At 50.0% G+C, this 21,941-nt stretch overlaps 1 protein-coding gene across 7 annotated transcripts in view; it reads right to left on the minus strand.

The window, feature by feature from the left end:
- PLCE1 (phospholipase C epsilon 1) overlaps window positions 1-21,941 on the minus strand; it is a 932,976-nt gene that overhangs the window by 11,623 nt on the left and 899,412 nt on the right. For 4 of the 7 annotated variants that reach the window (XM_085605968.1, XM_085605952.1, XM_085605960.1 and 1 more), the window contains one exon: window positions 2,381-2,593. In XM_085605968.1, the coding sequence (XP_085462094.1) occupies window positions 2,414-2,593 (180 nt within the window). In that variant the 3' untranslated portion in view covers window positions 2,381-2,413. The remainder of the gene's footprint in view (window positions 1-2,380; window positions 2,594-21,941) is intronic. The other 3 variants (XM_085605939.1, XM_085605929.1, XM_085605922.1) reach the window with 1 other exon arrangement.

Below are 21,941 nucleotides of genomic sequence, written 5' to 3' on the forward strand. Positions count from 1 at the left end.
GCGCTCTGATACCTCCGGGTCTGGCCAGTGCTATATAAAACTCAAATAAATAAATAAAATAAATAAAACATGTATTTAGTGCTTGCCTCTATGGGGCTAAGCTGTTAAAAGGCATTAATGCAGCTCAACTGAATCATTACCTGAGCTAGTTTGATTAAACTCGATGCCCAGAGTCTACTGGTGGCGGCTCTCATATCTTGTGACTTCTTTCTACTGCTCAGGTTTCCAATTTAAACATGGCAACCATGCGTTCTTGCATAAATTATATTATGTGGACGTGGATCACATGATAGTGATTGTATAGAGTGTTTCCTGAACTGGAAACAAAGTTGGAAACCTATAGTGAGAAGAAGAGGATGCAATGTGTGCAACCGAATTAAACTCACTGCTTACAACTACACGAGTTTCCCTTTCAACGTGGCTACTTGGCATACTTGTATAGAATATGTTATATGAATGTAGATCCTGTGATAGCATTTGTGTTCGCAATAGTCTGCCAATAAGATGGCTACCTCAGAGCATATCCCAAAATGACGACTAGGAAGTGATTGATGGGATGCTATGCATGTAACTGAATGAGACTAACGTAATGCAAAACTTAAAACAAGGGCTAGTGGGGTGTCAATTTGTGTATGAGAAGTGTTCAAAATTGATAGTATGATGAAATATGATGCTGCAGCAGGAAACCAGTCGGACGAACTCCAGGTTTATGTAGGAAACAGCACAAGAGCTGCAGTGTTGGCTGCTCAACAACAACCTACCCATCGACAGACCCCACTTTCTTCCACACTCATAGCAGAGGTTGTGACAGATGCATCCTTGCTGGGCTGGGGATGTCATCTGGGAGTGGTAGAGATCAGATGATTCTAGTCCCTGGCAGACGCTCTGCTCCACATAAATCTGTTGGAGCTGCAGGTCAGACGCCAGGCATTGAAGGCCTTCCTGCTGTCCATCAAGGGAAGGCTGGTGAGGGTTCCCATGGACAATACAACCACCATGTGGTAGTCAAGCAAGCAGGGCAGAGTGGGGTCCTGGGTCGTGTGCCAAAAGGCACTGCACCTCTGGAGTTGGCTAGAGTGTCAGGGGATCACCTTGGCTGTAAACCATCTGGCGGGATCTTAAAACCCCAGGTCAGTTACGCTCTATGGGCTACACCTGGTGGATCACAAATGGCGGTTGCATCCTGAGATGGAGCTGTGCATCTTTCGACAGTGTGGAGAATCCTGGTTAGAGCTTTTAGCTACTACTGAGAATGTACACTGTCAAAACGTCTGCACTTTAGATTTCCTAAGAACGATCTCTCTAGGAGATGTATTCATGTTGGAGTGGAGCATGGGACTCCTGTGAACCTTTTCACCACTGCCTCTTCTGCCCAGAGTTCTGAAGAAGATCAGGAATGAACAGGTCGAAGTCAATGTACTGGCTCCAGGTTGGGCCATGAGATTATGGAGAGACTCCATTGGCTATATTCCAAGAGAACCTTAAGTTTTCACAATGATTGCACCAAAGCCCATGAAGCGGACAATCAGATTTTTGTATTGTTCTCTGGGTCAAAGAAAGGTAAGGTGCTGTAGGAAAGGGCTCAGTCAAGGTGGATAGTCCTTTGCATTAACATCTTCTACGCATCGGACAAAAAGCACGTTCCTGAAGGACTGAGCCAAGGCTGATACCACTACTCTGGCACTCAAGGTTCTTGCTACCTCTCAGGCCGAGATGTGGGCATCAGTGCACATGTTCACAAAGCACTACTGCCTTGACAGCCAGGTCTAACGGGAAGGGCATTTCACCCATTCAGTCCTGCAGGACTTTTGGGACCAGCTCCAGCTTTCTGAGGTACTGCTTTGGTATCTATTCTAAAGGTGGGGAATCTGCTGTTCAAAGTATCCCACAAAAAAAGTTATTTCCCTTCAATGACACTCTTTCTGGCAGAAATTCTATTTAACTGCAGATTCTTCACTGCCCTTTCACCTCCCCGTTCTGTGGAGTGGTCTCTTTTTACTGCCTAAAGAATTTTCAAATTAGAGATCTGCACAATAGTCCCTCCATTCGTGTTGTACTCTGCGTCCACGAGTGTGGAAAGTGTGATGCAAGAAACTGAGGCTGTTGTGCAGGGATGTCACTCATATGCAGCTTGTCACTTCTGAAGAGGAACTAGGTCATTGTGGAGCCACGCAACGCCACCTAGCAGCACAAAGGAGCACTGCTGTGAAAATGTTCGGATCAGTCTGGTGCCTGGGGGATATTATAAAGGTGAGGAATCTGTGGTTAGATAGAGCAGCAACCAGAAAGATAGTTACAAAGTTACTTGTTCTGCTCATCATGATGGCATTAACAATCAATAGTTGTGGATTCTGGATCATGAACAATCAACATGCCATACCTGAATGGAGAATTCTTCAAGCAATGACAGATGCTATTCACTGATGTCACTGACGAACAAACTGCATGCAGGTTTTTCATCCTTACTGTGTGCATTATCTGGTGAGGTTATCTGAGGTGGAGATGTAATGCTTCGACACTGTTTACTTGACTTGGTTAGCTTCTTAAGTTCACTGGCGAGTGAAAGACCTTTTCGTTTATCATCACGTGCGGTCTGCAAAAAAATACAAGGTACAATGAAATACACAATAACAGTTCAACGCCTGTAGCACTAACTGTGCAAGTCGTGATCTAAGAACACCCAGACAGAGAGGTAGTCTTTTTCCAGTTGATAACAAAGATTTAGGAGTAACATAACATTTTGATTTAAATAAATGAAGGTACAGAATTCAAAGTGTCCCTGGCATTTAGTGTGTCGATGTCATCCAAAACACCTGGTCTGAGGCTGACTGCGCTATCTTAGCAGTGGAGTTTGTAAATTCATTATTGTTGGTTAGCAATACTATTGCCCATGTTTTCTTCCATTTCACCTCTCTCTCTCAATATCATAATAACTGTTAAGCGGAGACTGTGGAATTTAAACAGAAGGAACCAAGTTACTTATTAATAGCTAACTTGTCTAAAACACAGAACCTAGTGTTCACTCTGGTATGCTGACAAAAGTGATTTCCAAATGACCACATGCGCAACTAGGAAAACAGGTGGATTGTAGATACCTGCGAATTATTTACAAAAATCTGTACTACTGGGGTAAGAAGAGTCTGATGCCATTACTTAATAACTTTAGCGACATGGCAGAGCACCTGGGGCTTTTTATTATCGATTTCTAAGGAAGGAGGGGGGAGGGGGAGAATCCCTGACAGCAGTGAAGCATGGTGGCAGGACACCAGGTATCTTTCTATGTATTTAGTGGAGAGGGTGTGGATTAGAAGAGTGTAGCAGGAGGCCTGCTGTTTTTTAAGATGGACTTAGTTTCTTTTGATCCCTCATAAATACTCTTCATGCAAACCTGTGCTATTGGTTAACCTGTGAAGCTGTTAACATTTAAGGTGAGAATCAGGGCATTCAAAATGCAGAAATGTATATGGGAACATTAAATTGGGTATAGTAACTGTAATTCATTAGAAACTGCAGAAATGTAGTGTCAGGCACTATAAAAAAATAAGTTATCACATTAAAATATTTTCACCTCGAAGTTCTGCGTAACCTAGCAGATAATTTGACTGGCTACTTCTCTACTGGTATGAAATGATAACTCAGAACCCTAGTGGAAAGAAAAACACTGTTGATAGTTACCTGACTACACTTCTATAAATCATAATTAAATAACATGAACTCTTCCTCTCAACTTCAAAACTTTACAGTTATAGTCTCCTGTATGTACCTTCACCAACAGCCCCACCGTGTAGGGGTGAAAGAGGTTACAGTTTACCACCATTTCCCTGGCCCTCTATTTCATCAACCATTCAGTTGCACTATGATTTGCTTTTTTGCTTTTAGAAAACTGATCAAACTACTAATATCCTTTGCTTACCTTTACCAAATGCCTCTCTGGCAGAAGGAAAAGAGGACAGAGGCAGGTCACTGAGCATATAAATGGTTATTGTTAAAATGATCACAATTAGCAGATGGCGTTCAGATGCTCGAGGGATGGGATCTGTTGGACCACTATTAGGTTACAGTATAACTGGTGTCTTAGACGGCACTCTTTTTACATTTGTTTAGTCTGGCAACCTTTGCTACGGCTTTCAAAATTGAAAAAAGACACCCCTGAAAGGGAATTACACGTCAGTAATGTCCTTTGTCATTGTTGCATCATCTCAAGCATAAACGTACAAGTTACTTACTTGTGTAACGATATATCTGTAAGAGACATTAGTTAGTGATAGATTCCTTACCTTAGAATAACCCCAGGCATCGGACTGGATCCGGAAAGTTTTCGTCAGCAGTACCCCTGCGCGTCAGTAGGCGTCGTCGTACGGCTCCGCATACGTCACTGGCGCCGTAGGCGCCGAGATGACGTCGTCAGAGCTACTTAGACGCGCCCACACGCGCTGACGTCAGTTCTGTACACAACTTTTCCGCACCAGAAGTGCAGAGCCATGCCAGAGACCGACTACTGGCGCAATAGAATTAGGGCCCTGAAAGGGATAACCTGAACCCTAGAGAACAGTTTGCAGAACGGGGAGGATGGGCGGGCGGTAAGGAATCTATCACAAAGTAATATCTCTTACAGATATATCGTTACACAAGTAACATGTGCATCTGAAAGAGACACATTAGTGATAGATTATTTACCTTAGAATACATACCCAAGCAATACCAACCCCGGTGGTGGGTCTGCGAAGTGAGATTACACCAGAAAGTCACGGAGAACTGAACGGCCAAAGAAGCCGTCTCTCCGGACCTGACTGTCAAGGCAATAGGGCTTAGTGAAAGTATGCAACGAGGCCCAAGTGGCCGCCTGACAGATGTCTTGCAGGGGGACACCACGTCCCAATGCTGTGGTAGCTGCCGTGGCCCTGGTAGAATGGGCGTGCAGCCCAACCAGTGGTTCCTTTTTAGCCAGAGAGTAACAGGCTTTCATGCACAGGACAATCCAACGGGAGATAGTCCGTTTGTGCACAGCCCGGCCTTTCTTGGCGCCCACGTAGCCAACAAAGAGCTGGTCATCCACCCGGAACTGCTGTGTGCGGCTGAGATAGAACGAGAGCGCACGTTTTGGGTCCTGTCCTCTTCTCTTGAAGGGTGCAGAGGCAGAAGAAAGTGGGCAGAGTTACACTTTGCCCAAGATGAAAGGCAGAGACTACTTTTGGTAGAAAGGAGGGACGCAGTCGAAGCACAACCATGTCCGAATGAATCGCCAGGAAAGGAGACTTGCAGGAAAGAGCCTGAAGCTTACTCACCCACCGAGCGGAGGTGATGGCCACCAGGAAGACAGTTTTCAAAGTCAATAACTGCAATGGACAGTTATGAAGAGGCTCAAATGGTGCGCACATCAGATATGTGAGAACCAGGTTCAAATCCCACTCATACTGAGTAGCTCGGGATACCAAACTCTTCGAGCCCAGTCCGGTGCCACAAGAATGACTTGGGCCTGGTCGCGCCTGATCTTCTTCAGCACTCTGGACAGAAGTGGTATAGGCGGAAAGGCGTACAACAGACCGCAACTCCACTCGCGAAGAAAAGCGTCGCCTAGCGAGTGCCGCCTTGGAAACTCCAACGCGTAAAACTGCTGACATTGCGCGTTCTCTTCGGGGGCGAATAGATCTAACCAAGGTTCTCCCCACTGCTGAAAGAGACCTTGCACTACCTCTGAGTGAAGACGCCATTTGTGATCCAACATGCACCGTCAGCTGAGTTAGTCCGCCCTAGCGTTCAGGTAACCTGCCAGGTGTTGAACCACCAAGGAAATGCCTTGACGTTCCAGCCACATCCAGAGACGTAGAGCCTCCTGACAGAGGGTCCACGACCCCACCCCGCCCTGTTTGTTGCAGTACCACATGGAGGCGGTGTTGTCTGTGAACACTTGCACTACTCTCCCCTTGACAGAGGGAAGGAATGCTTTGAGTGCAAGTAGGATTGCCCTGAACTCCAATAGGTTGATACGGAGCTTTGACTCCGCCGGAGACCAGAGGCCTCTGATCTCCGCCTCTCCCATTTGGCTGCCCCATCCCAGGAGGGACGCGTCTGTCACTACTGTGTGCTCCAGTTGGGGAAGGGACAGGGATCTGCCGCTGACCAAACGCTGGTTCGTGAGCCACCACTGCAAGTCCTGTGCAGTGCCCTCTGAGATCTGGACGTAGTCGGACAGGTTCCCCTGATGCTGCGTCCACTGAAACGTCAGGTCCCACTGCAGAGCCCGCATATGCCATCTGGCATGATCGATCAGGACGTCAGCGCACGAGGGCGGCATCTAAGTAGCTACCACGACGTCATCCTGGCGACCACAACACCAACGACGAACGCGGAGCCGACCGACGCCACCTTTTGACGCGCATGGGTACTGCTGACGAAAAACTTTCCGGATCCAGTCTGACATCTGGGGGTAATTCTAAGGTAAGGAACGTATAACTAACTGTTTCTTTCAGATAGATCTAACCAAGGCTCGTCCCACTGCTGAAAGATTCCTTTTGCCACCTCCGAATGGAGACACCACTCGTGAGCCGCAAGGCATCAACGGCTGAGCTTGTCCGCCCTGGCGGTCAGAGAAACTGCCAGGTGTTAAATTACCAGGGCTATGCCCTGCTGGTCTAGCCTTGTCCAGAGAGGCAAGGTCTCTTGACAATCGGTCCATTATCCCACCATGCCCTGCTTGTTTTAGTACCATATGGCAGTAGTGTTGTCCGTGAACTCTTCCAATAACCTCCTCTTAACATAGGAAAGAAATGCTTTCAATGCTAGTCGGATCGCCCGGAGTTCCAGCAGGTTGATATGGAGCTAAAATTCAGCTGGTGACCACATTCCTCAAATGTCCACTTCCCCCAGATGGCCGCTCCATCCCAGGAGTGACGCATCTGTCACTACCGTCAGGTCTGGGTGTGGAAGGAGGAGAAGTCTGCCTTTGACGCAACTGCGGTTCATAGGCCATCACTGCAGGTCTTTTGCAGTTCCCTCTTGACCTGGACAAAGTCGGAGAGATTACCCTGATGCTGCACCCACTGGAACTTCAGGTCCCACTGCAGAGCCCGCATATGCCAACTGCCATGATTTACCAACAGGATACAGGAGGCCATGAGGCTCAGCAGCCTCAGTCATTCTCACCAAAATCCAGGATAGAGGCTGAAGTACAAGTTACTTACCTTCGGTAACTATGTATCTGGTGGAGATGATTCTAGCTGCAGATTCCTTAACGTAGAATTATCTCCAGGCCTGAGACTGGACCCGGAAAACTTTCTTGCCCAGCATCTCTGCGCGCCGGGGGCAGTACCACGCGACTCCGCCCCGACGTCCTCCGCGGGCCTGACATCAGTTTGCTTCGGTGAACTTTTCCATGCCACAACGCGGAGCCATCATAACAAAACTGAGGAGAGCATGGGAACAGTGTGCGAAAAAACCAGAGAAACAAAATAGAGAGACACAAAAGGGAAAAAACAGCACTAGGTGGCTTTAAGGCACCAGAAGGCGACAACAGTAGGCCAGAGCATGAAAAGAGCAGAGCACCACTCTGAGGAACAACTGTGCAAGGCAAGGCGAAAACACCAGGTGCCAGTAAAGCACCAGAAGGCCAGATCAGCGAAGCCATAGCAAGAAAAGCGTAAGCACCACTCCGTGGAACCACCTTGCAAGCCAAGGCAACAGCTCTCCTGGAGGCACGAGCAAGCACTGTGACAGAAAGAGAGAGAGAGCCTGCAACCACAACCACAAGGGGAAGGGCCACAAGCCCGGAACAGAGAAGCAACAGCAATCCATCCCCAGACCACCCGCCAAGGATGGCCATACCTCCTGAAAGGAGCAGGAGGTCAAAGGTCAGGTAATCCATCCGCAGACTACAATGCCAAGGAGGACCATAACCTCGGCAAAGACAGGTAAAAGAACTCCCAACGAAGAAGACTGGTGGGACCCCGACAACAGAAGGAAAGAGCAAAAGTAGGCCCTCACACTGGAGAGAAACCAGCTGGAGGGATGCCTGACAGGAAGAAAACGTAGAGGACACCCACAGAAGACAAGGCACCCAGAGGGAGGCGACTGCATAAACCCAAGCAGAGGGTCCTCGCAGAACGGGGAGGAAGGGCGGGTCATGAAGGAATCTGCGGCTAGAATCGTCTTTACCAGAAACATCGTTACCGAAGGTAAGTAACTTGTACATCTGATGGAGACTACTAGCCGTAGATTCCTTAATGTAGAATAGATACCCTAGCCATACCCAGAAGGGAGGAGGGCCTGCGAGAAAGCCTTCCCCACCAGGAGAGACACAGGGCCCCAGCAGGGGACATGTCACAGGACAAGAAGGGAAAGGCCAGGAAATCCTAAGCCCAACCAAGGGAGAAACCCCTAACACCCCGCAGGGGCAGTCAGCGCCCTAAGAGCCTCAAGGAACACAAGGACCACCTCAACCCCTAGGGAGAAGAGGTAGGACCGGAGGCAGGGCCCACCGGGAGAAACACATACACAGTGACAGAAAGAGCTGTACACACCCCGGCCGCAAGTAGCGGACAAAGCAGGGACAGTTGCACCGCCAAAAGTGCAGACAGAAGAAGAAGAAGAGCACAAAAGAATGCATCAAAGGCCACAACGATGTAGCAGAACAAGAGGCCAGCACTGGCTTGACAGCCAGCAGCAGACAACACCACGGAACGATGCACCCAGGACAAGCGAGGTGGCAGCCAAAGGCAGAGGCCAGGAAGGACGAAGAAGGGCCAGGACACGCCCCAAGGGAGGGGCCGGCACACACTGACCCACGAATGAAGGAGAGACAGGGGGACAGACCAAGCTGTCTACCAGAACACAAAAACCAGGAAAACCAGTCCCCCCCTTGGACACCAGACAGAGGACCAAGGTGGACAGAAATACAAAACCGCTACAATGCAATGCCACAGACAGCAGGTCGGACTAGGCTAGCGACACAGCGATCCAGGAGAAGAATGGACGGGGGCGCCACACAAGCCAATCCAAAACCATCAGCAAGAACATCGCACCTGCGATATACTGTGACGCCACGGAGAGCAGAAGCCCGAAGGACGACCACACCTCCCCAGCACAGGATAGAGCTATATAATAGCTACCAGTACAGGGCAAGCAATGTCCCAGAACATGGGAACCCTCTTAGGAAAAAATTTCCACAGCAGAGGACAAACAGAAAAACCTGCGGAGAAAAAGGCAGATGGCTTACAAAGCAGCCAATAAAGAATACACAGAAGGCCTAATCTCAGGGCCTACACGGCTTACAAACAGCCAAAACCACAAGTCAAACAAGGGCCGGACCAGCAGCCAACAGCACCAAAGTCCTAACAAAAGGACCAGAAGGCACATCAACCACACAGAACAGACAACCTGGGCTACTCGCTACAAGGCCCCAGGAAAACAACGGAAGAACACCCCCCAAAACACAGACCGACTCACTGGTCACTGAGGGGGAGGAGGAGGAGGAAAAGCCCCACAAGAAGCCTCTGGATGGCAGAATCCGCAGGGGCGTGGAACAAAAGAGTACCATCAAAGGGAAGGTCCACCAGCCGTTTCCTAACGTTCTCCGCGAACACACTATCCCGTAGACAGGCATGCCGACGATGGGCCACTGAAGAAGCCATGGCACGACTAGGCACCTCCAAAATGTCCAGCGCCGAGCGAAGAATAAACACCGCCAGCTCCCGGCCATCCAACACATGGTGCCTCAGATCAACACAGGCACCCTCCTGAGAAGCGGCAGACATAAGGGACTCCGCCGAATCCCACAACCAAGAAATGGCCCTAGCCAATACACAAAGAGTGTTAAGGGCCAGCAAAGCCGCACTGGTGGAGGCGAAGATATTGCGCCCCCAGGAATCCAACCAGCGTGCCTCCCGTGACGGGGGAGGGAAAGGCAGTCTGCAAAAGAGGGCCCCTGGTGGAGGGGTGGAGGGAAAGACAGACAGGATCATGCGGCGTAGGATGGTGCAGAAGTTGCTGGGGAACCGGGTCCCCCGTGGCAGGCCGCCCCCAAAAGAGAAGTGTGGAGTGAAACCTCGAAGGGAAGAAGCAGCTCACGACCACCAGAACCCTGATGGAGGACCTACAGGAGATGATCTGTGGGGAAACGGGCAGCTGGATCGACCATGCACAGGATCCCCGCAGCCGTGGAAACAGCCCGAGCGAAGGCAGCACTCGCCTCCGTAGGGCCCCGCGGCGGGCAAAGCAGTTCCTCTGTGGGCGACGGCTGCCAGCTAAGACAGCTGTCCCCCAGCCCAACCAGTGGAAGGAAAGGCCAAGCCCGAAACGGGGGAGGGTGGGCCGATGAATGGGGAACCTGAGGCGCCTCCAACGAAGACTGCGGGCGCGGCGATGGCGAAGAGCCGTCCTTAGAGGACGTCGGGGAAAAGGCCACAATGCGACGACCCGTCTCCGGAGAAGATGAAACCAACAACCACTGAACCTCTGGAGAAGAGGGGGCATCCGAAGAAGAATCAACGACCTGACGTCGGCCCAGCGCCGTAGAGTCCGCCACCGGCGTCAGGTCAACGTCGACCGGTGCCAAAGGGGATGCCGGAACGACCTCCGCCACAACGCGCGGAGCAGAAGACCGAGGCGGGGTTGGAGACGGCGCGGCTAAGGACCGGCACCGAAAAGGCATCGACTCGACCTTCGACGAGGCAGCCGCCTGCGTGGAGAGACGAGAGGGGCCCGGGGACACGCCCTGACCCCTGCGGCACTACCCCCGACCCCTGCGGACCGCCTGGGCCAGCAGCCACCGGCACCTGAGCGGCGTCACCGCAGCCTTGGACAAGGCAACCGCCTGCCCAGAGGACCGAGGGGGACTCGAGGACATGCCCTGAGCCCTACTCCCGCGACACCACAGGGACCCCCGCAGAGGTTTGCGGTGAGGCAGAGGCGCCGTGGTCCGAAGGAAAGAACCCCGAAGGGCCCCCCCCCCCCCCAACGGCACCACATCCTCCGAACCTGGATCCTAACCTGTCTTCGCCGGAGCCAGAGACACCGGCGACGTTGCAGGAGTCCCCGCACGCGGCAAGGAATCCGCAGACGTCCCAGGAAGAGAAGGAGTAGGAAGAGCCAACGATGCCTGCAAGGCCGCCGCGTAAGCCTCCATCTGGGCTCTGGTCGCCCCCGCGCTGGGGAATGGCGGATAGGGTGGCGACAGGCGGGCCGCGCCACCCGCGGAGAAACCGTGCCCCCAACAGGCCGGGGACCGGGCCTCGGGGACAAACTGCAACACTTACCAACAGGTGAGTGATGCCCTTGCGGCCTGGGAGAGGGACGATGTCGGAGACGGAAGCGGCGGGTCTTGAAGCCGTCTGCGGGGGACGGGCGTGACGACGCCGCCGACCGGGACATGCGTGCCGAAACGAGTTTCATACAGCGCTCCCGCCGGGACTTCGGCTTCATTTGCTGACATGCCTCGCAGTCCGTGCAGTCGTGGTGCTCCCCCAAACACCGCATGCAGATGGGGCGAGGATCCGACGTCGACATCTGGCGCACGCAAGACGAGCACATCTTAAAGCCCGAAGGCATTCGGGCACTGTTCTCAAGAAAATAGTCTAAAAGTGGAAAAAGAAGGCCTGAAACAGGCCAGGGACAAGATCCGGATCCGCGTTGCACGTGGAAAAGAAGGAAACTGACGTCAGCGCGCCCGGGTGGTGCTTATGTGCCCTCACTGACGTCACGCCCGCGGAGGACGTCGGGGCTGAGTCGCGTGGTACCGCCCCCCGGTGCGCAGAGATGCTAGGCAAGAAAGTTTTCTGGGTCCAGTCTCACGCCTGGGGATAATTCTACATTAAGGAATCTGCAGCTAGTAGTCTCTATCAGATACATCGAAATCATAACTTGAATGTCCTGAAATTGCTGCTCGGAAGGATAAGCCCGAAACTGCACTGTGCCCAGAAACGCTCAGATGAAAGAGAGCATCTGAGAAGGAGTTAGGTGTGACTCCGGTACATTTCTAGTGAACCCCCACAAATGCAGGCGGTCCGCCGTAGTCTTGGGGTGAGAGATGACAGTCTGGGGCGAGGCTGCCTTCAACAGCCAGCAGTCGAGGTAGGGGAATACTGAAACCCATAACCTGAGCAGATGAACTGTGACCACCGCCATCACCTTGGTGAACACCTGAGGGTCGCTAGTAAGGCCAAAGGGTAGCACGGTGAACTGAAAGTGCTCGTGGCCTATCTTGAACCGCATGTACCGCGTGTGGGCAGGCAGGATGGTAATGTGAAAATCTGCATCCTGCAAGTCCAACGCTACCAGCCCGTCTCCTTGGTCTATGGCAGGCAAGATCTGAGCCAAAGTGAGCATCTTTAATTTCTCTTTTTTGAGGAAGAAATTGATGGTTCGGAGGTCTAGAATAGGTCGAAGATCTTTGTTCTTTTTGGGCATCAGAAAGTAGTGGGAATAACAACCACTGCCTACTTCTGATATCGGAACCCTCCCTATAGCCCCCAGGAGAGCTGCAACTTCCACTCAGAGTAAGATCAAATGATCCTCCGCCAGCCATTCTTGTGATGGGGTAAAGGAGGAGGGAAAGATTGGAAAGGAAGAGAGTAACCATTCCGAATGATCTGCAAGATACAGTTGGCAGATGTTGTGGACTGCCTGTGGAGATGTTGGATTCTCCCTCCAACTGGGCACCCATGGTCTTGAAGAACCGAACTAGGAAGACTTAGATACTTCAGCAGCCATGGTGTTGGTGGCATATAACTTCTGGCTATCATTCCCACGGGGTCGGAATGCACAGCGCCAACGTTCTCGCACAGCTTGCAAAGCCTGCGCAGGATGGTGGCGGGTATATGGTTGGCACGGTGGCATGCCCCTGCCATAGCCATGAAAGGCAGACTGGGGGGCGAGGTGCTACTAAGAGGCCCAAGGACTTGGCCATAGCCCGCGAGTACTTGAAGCGCTCCAGCTCCAGGAGAATGACATCTTCCAGGCACAAGACGAACCACTTGTTTCACATCCTTCCTCTTTTTCATGTTCCTACATTCTGTCCACTGCCTTTCCAATCTGGTGCATAACACATCCCACATAACAGCCCCATGACTGCTTGCAGGGACACCAACACTGCATCACTAATATAGCCGTATGGCAGAAGATGCTATACTTTGCGCTGCGCACAAGGACTACAGAGGTCCTGCCTTCTCCATGGTCATGGACCCGGCAAACCACAATTGTCTCTGGTCAGTCTCCTGAACAGATAAAGCAGATGCTATCGAAGAGGCATACAATACCTCATCTTTGGAGCCAACTTATTCTGAAATGTAAGCATACATGGCATCCTTATCTTTGGTAGAGACATGCTTATTGATGCAGTGGACAAAGGTACATGTCCAAAAACAACTAAAAAGCAAAGTGTCTTCAGAGGAGCAGCTGAAGGGTGCATTATGACAACTCAGGCGGCACCAACTCAGCCAGCAAGATTCAAATACTGCTGAAAGAACAGGTTACTTATTTGGTGGACTATATCTAGCTGCAGATTCCTTACCTTTGCATTTCTCCAGGCATCAGACTGGATTTGGAAGATTTATCATAAGCAGTACCCCTGCGTGCCACTAGGTGGCGTCGGTTGGCTCCCTGCGGCATCATCCATGCCAGAAGTGAAGTTCACATCACCTATAAATGAACCATCTTGGCACACTGACATCAGTTACTTTTTATGACTTTCCACGCCAGAAGCACAGACCTATGAAGAGTACTGACACTGGTGTGTCCAAACTAAGGTCCTAAACAGGATCAGCCCTGACCCTTGAGATCTGTCCACAGAGTGGGAAGGATGGGTGGGACGGTAAGGAATCTGCAGCCAGATAAAGTCTCTACCAGATAAGGTGTTATCGAAGGTAATTAACTTGTTCATCCGATAGAGACTTCTAACTGCAGATTCCTGACCTTTGAATAGACATCCAAGCAATACCAACCCTGATGGTGGGTCTGTGGACAAATTTAAACTAGGAAGTCCAGCAGGACCGAACGGGCGAAATGTCTGCCCGTGCTGACCTTACTGTCCAGGCAGTAATGCTTGGTAAACGTGTGCAGGTAAGCCCACGTTGCTGCCTGGCAGATGTCCAGGAATGGGACTCCATGTGCTAAAGCAGCGGTCGCAGCTTTAGCTCTGGTGGAATGAGCCCGTAAGCCTTCAGGAGGCTGCTTCTTGGCCAGAGCATAACAGATCTTGATGCAGAAGACGGCCCATCAATAGAAAGTCCGTTTCTGCAGCGCCCGACCTTTCTTCGCAACATACCCCACGAAGAGTTGGTTGTCCATCTGGTAGTTTCATGTGCGGTCAAGGTAGAACAACAATGCTATTTTTGGGTCCAGACAGTGGAGTTGCACCTCTTCCTTAGAGGGATGTGGAGGAGTGTAGAAGGTGGGCAAGTTGACAGATTGACCAACATGAAAGCCGCTACCACTTTTGGCAGGACAGTGGCCCTATTGTGAAGCACCAGTTTGTCCGAAAAAACTAAGAAGAATGGAGGCTTGGAAGATAAAGCCTGCAGCTCACTTACCCATTGGGCTGATGTAATCGCTGCAAGAAAGACTGTTTTGATGTTGAGAAGCCTGAGGGAACAACAGTGCAAAGGCTCGAAAGGAGGGCACATCAAGAACATGAGAACCAAGTTATGGTCACACTGAGGCATAAGGAAAGGGGAAGGGGGAAACAAATGTACAAGACCCTTCAAAAAGCTATTTACAATAGCGGACTCGAAAATGGAACAGTGGTCTGGCAGTCGCAAGAAGGCAGAAACAGCAGAAAGATAGCTTTTGAGAATGCCCTGGGCAGAGCCCTGCAGGGCAAGGAAAGAGGGGCAGAAACGGAATCAATTTATTTGGATGGACAGCATGCCACACAATTTTTCCAGCAGCAGACATATACCGTCTTGGTAGAGAGATGCCTGGCTGCAAGAATAATGTTTAAGACTTTGGGAGGAAAGTCGAAAGATGCCAACTGCTGCCTCTCAATCCCCACACAAGAAGGCAGAGAGTGGACAGGTTCGGGTGGAGGACCCTCCCCTGCTGCTGAGATAGAAGAACCTCCCGAAGGGGCAGCCTAATCGGAGGATTGACACTCATGTTCAGAAGCTCAGGATATCAGACTCTCTGTGCCCAGTCCGGAGCCACAAGGATGAGTTGGGCCCGGTTGTTCGTGATCTTCTTGAGAACTCTGGGCAGGAGTGGTATCGGTGGAAATGCATACAGAAGGCCTGAGGTCCACTCGAAATGAAAAGTATCTCAGAGCGAGAGCCACAGTGGAAACTCCAGCACGCAAAACTGCTGATGTGGAGTTCGGATTCCGCCGAGGACCAATGTCCTCTGATCGCCACCTTTCCCAGATGGCTGTCCCATCCCAGGAGTGACATATCTACCACTACCGTGAGATCTGGTTGGGGATGGGAGAGGGGTCTACCTCTAACCCAATCACGGTTCGTCAGCCACCACTGTCTTCCTTTGCACTGCTATTCAAGATCTGGACCATGTCGGATGGATTCCTTCCTCTGATGCTGCTCCCACTGGAACTTCAGGTTCCACTGCAGAGCCCGCATATGCCATCTAGCATTTATCACCAACAGAATGCAAGATGCTATGAGGCCCAGCAGCATCAGAGTCAGTCTCACCAAAACCCAGGATAGAGGATTGGACTTCCCGCTCAGGAGGATAAGCCCGAAACTCAACTGTGTCCAGGACAGCTCTAATGAAAGGGAGCGTATCGGGGGTGACTTCGGCATGTTGATAATGAACCCCAGCAAATGCAGCAGTTTTGCCATAGTCTGGAGGTGGGAGACAACAGCCTGGGGCAAGCCTGCCTTCAGCAGCCAGTCATAGAGATAGAGGGAAGACAGGCACCCCGACCTGTGTAGATGAGCTGCAATCACCACCATCACCTTGGTGAGCACCTGAGGGACACTGGAAAGGCCAAAAGGGAGCATAGTTGACTGAAATTGCTTGTGGCCTACCGTAAATTGCATGTAGCGCCAATGGGCCACTGTTGATGAAACCGCTCTGCCCAGCGAGTCGGTTGTGTCCAGCCCACAGCATATAGTGAACTTCACTCCGTTTCTCCCGTCTGACTGCTTGGGAGATAATTGTTTGGAACTCCTGTGGGACTGTGGCAGCACTTGCGCAACCATTCCCCACAGAGTAGTGGCCCAATAAGCATGCGGTGTTCACTGACTGCAATGCACTGCTGGCTGAAGAAAACAATTTTATTCCCAAGCTGTCCAGCCTCTTCATTTCCCTCTCTGGGGCAGTGGTAGGGAATGTGCTATGGGAAGTGGAGATTTAAACCACCAAGCTCTCTGGGGTAGGATGAGGAACTTTAGATCCCCTGGAGCGGGGCAGTGGTGGCGGGCAATCGTCCTATTCACAGGAGCACCTGTGCTGGGTTTGGAGCAGGTTCCCAGTTGAACGGCAGTAGAGGTTCATAGGAAGAGACTTCCGGTTGCAGCACCGCCGTCAAGATGTTGATCTTGTCTGACACTGAGGGTAACTCAAGGTCGAGGATCTCAGCTGCCCTCCGCACCACCATTGCGTATGTAGCGCCCTCCCTCGGGGAGAAAGCATGCCGGTATTTGGAGACGTATCCAGTCTGCTAGCATCACCAAGTTCCTCACACCACTCCATATCATGATCTAAAGAGTCCAATGACCCCTCCCATTCCTCCCCGAGGTCTATCCCTGTGGAACGGGGCTCAATCTCCGTCCTAGGAAACGGGGGTCATGTCTGCGCCGGTCGGTGTAGTTCCGACTCTGTCAGATTCGGGGATCGCTGTGGGGCTGGCGCCTGGGAAGTTCGGAGTGGCACAAGTCCAGATCCATTATCGGATCCATAGGGGACCATTAGAGCCAGAGCTGCCAGCACAGAACCGACATGGCACGGTTACAGGTGCCACGGGGTTGGAAACCTGTTTTCCTCTATGACATCCTCGACACACCAGGAGGAAAAAAACTAAAAAAACTTCAACAAAAAGTCGGAAAAATCAAAAACTGACAAAGGGGCAGCTCTTCTCTCGGATCTTCACTGGATGGTGTGGGATAAAAAGAGCTGAATTCAAAGTGCAGAAGTGGCGCCTATATAAGTGTCGCGTGGATGCCACCGCACGGAACTGACCGATGCCACCTACCGGCGCGCACGGGTACTGCACCCAAAAAATCTTCCAGATCCATTCTGATGCCTGGAGAAATTCAAAGGTAAGGAGTCTGCGGTTGGAAGTCTCCATCAGATAAGATATATCCACCAGAGACATAAACCAAATTAATTAGGGCCTATTTGGTTTTCAGACAGTGGGCTCCGCCCATTCCCCTCTCATCCAAACAATCTATAGAATAACCAACCATTTTGCACCTCCTCCAGACGGTGTGTGGCTTGTGGGTTCCACTATACAGTGAGTCTTTGTTGAAGATTTAATGCAAAAAAATTAGCACACTTGAGGCGTCATTTGTTTTTCTCTTGTGAAACAGACTGACAGAATGCAGAAAGAGCTGCAAAATTTCAGTTAATTGTGTTTCATTTGTCTAGTTATTTTCTCATGTAACCCTGCCCAAGGCCTTTTGCCACTCAATCCCGACCACCTTAGCAACACCTAAGCAGCCACTCACTTAGTGGTCATTTGCGCACCCAATTCTATTTAAACTTTCCTCCAAGGGCATCCAAGTGAAGGACTGAGAGGTTAAGGTACTTCTTGGAACTGTACCCATGCCCCTCCCTCTAATGTACTTAAATGCATTCCTTCCACAGTAATGTCCTATCAATTGGCTCTTTAATGTCATTCACAACAATCGCAAAGGACCTATGTATGTGTGGTGTCTACTGATACCTTGGCTTCTTCTTTTGCACTCCTGGCTGGACACCGCAGGGCACATGGCATAGCTAGTTTCATAATTCCCATACCCAAGGACTGCCCCGCTCCTGGGCGGACCCCTCAGACCATATAGCAAAGCTGTGTAAAGTGACCAGAGCCATGTGCTGCTCCTCTACTGCTCCTCTGTGGATTCTTTGTACCAATTACGATGGATGGCTGTATAACTGCTACTCCTTTGCTGCTCCTGGAGAGTCTCCTCAGAGCTTAGGCTACAGCAAATTGTATAATGAGCATTACTATGGGTTGCTTTTTGCTGCCCATGGGTGGACTTCTCAAAGCAAGTACAGTGGCAAAATATGAAGGTCTCAGCTATGACAATGCTGACAATGAGAAAGTCAGCTGAAAGTGCTAGATTTATCAATGCTGAATGCAAAGTTTGTTAAACATTGATGACCAAGAGATGCGAATCCTGCGTCTCTTTTTATACTATCATCTCCTAAATAGCCTTGTATTTGTTTGCAAGAAGAATGATAAAGCCCTTTCAGTACTTCAGATGAAGTAAGTTCAAGCTCAGCATTAACTGAACCACAGTCCGCCCTCGCTCGAAAATACACTGTAAAGTGCTTGTGGATCATTAATAAACATTTACCTTGTTTTTACTACTTAATAAATTGTGCAAGAAAGTAACTGTGTGCTTACCTATCACCAAGAATGGATTTTGCTTAAAAATAAAAAATCATATCCATTAAGAAGTATCTATGACTTATCAAGCTTCATTTCAATGACTGGCAAACTCATTTAAATGACAGAAATACCTGGGAGACAATGCCGATGTAAAAATTATTACACACATTTTTAACACCTTAAAATAACATACACAGCCTGTTGCCCAAGAGTTTCAATGATACGAAATACACAAATGTGAGTCTAGAAAGAGAGAGAGAAGCATTAAATGACTCGTATAGAAACTGGCAGAAGGGCTTCGATGCTACTGGAACATTTCACCCAATGAGAGCAGAATGTTTTAAATTAAACAAAGAGAAATAATGATAGAAACATTTTTTTTTATTGGATGAAAGGGTCTAGTCCAGCCACAAATCACCCTCTGCTTTATCTTTGGTTTATGTGGAGCGACCAACATTTCAAAACCTGAACAACATTTTCTTTAAAATGAAATGCTTTTAAATTTTCTCACATACAGCCTGGCAGAACTACCCAATAAAATCATGTATAACATTATGTGAACCAGGTCCCAGAAAAGCCATTGTTTTCAGATAATCAGTACATAATAATGAAGTAGCTAGATCTAGATCATTTGAATCTCAAATACAAAATGTTGTGGGAAAGGAGTGTGAGATTTCAAAACAGGTGTCTGGCATCATGTGACTGTGTGCACAGTCATCTTGACATTTTAACGCTGCATCAACATTTTAATCCTAGGGGATGATTTACCGGAAACTCGCCAGATGACATGTGTGAAATTCAACCAGGGTAAGATTTGTGAAGTAGTACACTGAACAACTGAGGAAAGGTCACCAATGCATCACAGCTTCCAGTGAGCATTGAAAGTCTTACAGAGGCTTAACACAAGGAAAGTTTGACAGCAAGGTAACAGATGATTGCCTACATGCAACCAGCACAGCATATCACATAGGTCCTAGAAGCATTAAATATGTACCCATTATCAGGTGAGAAGATGCCAAAATACCACTTTGTCTAAGGTGCCGCAAAGCCTTGTATCAGACCAGCACAAACATTTTTATAAAGTGTATTAAAGCACAAATTACTTACTTGTGTAACGATATATCTGTAAGAGACATTAGTTAGTGATAGATTCCTTACCTTAGAATATCACCAGGCGTCAGACTGGATCCGGAAAGTTTTCGGCAGCAGTACCCCTGCGCGTTGGTAGGCTTCGTCGTACGGCTCCGCGTACGTCGCTGGCGTCGTAGTTGCCAAGATGATGTCGCTGGAGCTACTTAGACACGCCCACGCGTGCTGACGTCAGTTCTGTACACGACTTTCCGCGCCAGGAACGCAGAGCCATGCCAGAGACCGACTACTGGTGCATTTTAAACTAGGGCCCTGAAAGGAATGATCTTAACCCTAGAATTCAGTTTGCAGAGCGGGGAAGATGGGTGGGCGGTAAGGAATCTATCACTAACTAATGTCTCTTACAGATATATCGTTACACAAGTAAGTAACTTGTGCAACTGAAAGAGACACGTTAGTGATAGATTCCTTACCTTAGAATAGATACCCAAGCAATATCAAGCCCGGTGGTGGGTCTGCGAACGAAGATTACACCAGAAAGTCACGGAGAACCGAACGGCCAAAGAATCCATCTCTCCGGACTTGACTGTCAAGGCAATAGTGCCTAGTAAAAGTGTGCAGTGAGGCCCATGTGGCCGCCTGACAGATGTCTTGAAGTGGGACACCACGTCCCAAAGCTGTTGAAGCCGTTGTCGCCCTGGTCAAATGGGCGCGCAACCCTATTGGAGGTTCCTTTTTAGCCAACGAGTAAGGTTTGAATACACAAGACAACCCAGCGGGAGATAGTTTTCTTCTGTACAGCCCGGCCTTTCTTGGCGCCCACGTAGCCAACAAAGAGCTGGTCATCTACCCAGAACTGTTGTGTGCGGCTGAGGTAGAATGAAAGCGCACGTTTTGGGTTCAGGCGGTGGAGCCTCTCTTCCTCTCTGGAATGGTGCGGAGGCGGAAAGAAAGTGGGCAGAGTGACAGTTTGCCCAAGATGAAAGGCAGTGACTACTTTCGGTAGAAAGGAGGGACGTGGTTGAAGCACAACTCCGGATGAACCGCCAGGAAAGGAGGTTCACAGGAAAGAGCCTGGAGCTCACTCACACGCTTAGCGGAGGTGATGGCCACCAGGAAGACAGTTTTCAAAGTCAATAACCGCAAAGGACAGTTATGAAGAGGCTCAAAGGGAGCGCACATTAAGTATGTGAGAACCAGGTTCAAGTCCCACTGAGGCATCACAAAAGGAATAGGAGGGAAAAGGTGAGTAATGCCTTTGAGAAATCTATTGACAATAGGGGACTTGAAAAGAGAGGGCTGATCAGGCAGCCTGAGAAAGGCTGAAAGAGCAGAAAGGTAGCTCTTAATAGTGCCCAGAGCAGAGCCCTGCTGGGTCAAAGAGAGAAGGAACAAAAGGACCTCAGAAAAAGGGGCAGAAAGGTGATCTACAGCTTTTCGTCTGCACCATGCAACAAATTTGTTCCACCAACAGGTGTATACAGTTTTAGTTGAGGGACGCCTAGCTGCCAGAATCACATTACAGACTTCAGGAGGCAAGTCAAATGAAATCAACTGTTGCCACTCAATCTCCACGCAAGGAGGTGGAGGCTGGACATTTTCGGGTGGAGGACCATCCCCTGTTGCTGCAACAGAAGATCCTCCTGAAGAGGCAGTTGGATTGGGGGATCCACGTTCATACTGAGTCGTTCGGGATACCAAACTCTTAGTGCCCAGTCTGGTGCCACAAGAATGACTTGGGCCCGGTCGCGTCTGAACTTCTTCATCACTCTGGGCAGAAGTGGTATAGGCGGAAAGACGTACAACAGACCGCAACTCTACTCGCGGCGTAAAGCGACCTTGTGCCACCTCCGAGTGAATACGCCATTTGTGATCCATTATGCACCGGCGGCTGAGTTCGTCCGCCTTGGCGTTCAAAGAACCTGCCAAGTGTTGAACCACCAGGATAATGCCCTGGCATTCCAGCCACGTTCAGAGGCGTAGAGCCTCCTGACAGAGGGTCCACGACCCCACCTCGCCTTGCTTGTTGCAGTACCACATGGTGGTGGTGTTGTCTGTGAACACCTGCATTACTCTCTCCTTGACAGAGGGAAGGAATGCTTTGAGTGCAAGTAGGATCGCCCTGAGCTCTAAAAGATTGATATGGAGCTTGGACTTCGCCGGAGACCAGAGACCTCTGATCTCCGCCTCTCCCATGTGGCCGCCCCATCCCAGGAGGGACGCATCCATCACCACTGAGTGCTCCGGTTGGGGAAGGGAGAGGGATCTGCCGCTGACCCAACGCTGGTCCATGAGCCACCACTGCAAGTCTTGTGCAGTGCCCTCCGAGATCTGGACGTAGTCAGACAGGTTTCCCTGA

This window comes from Triturus cristatus, chromosome 1_2 (assembly GCF_964204655.1).
Source record: "Triturus cristatus chromosome 1_2, aTriCri1.1, whole genome shotgun sequence".
Classification (NCBI taxonomy): Eukaryota; Metazoa; Chordata; class Amphibia; order Caudata; family Salamandridae; genus Triturus; species Triturus cristatus.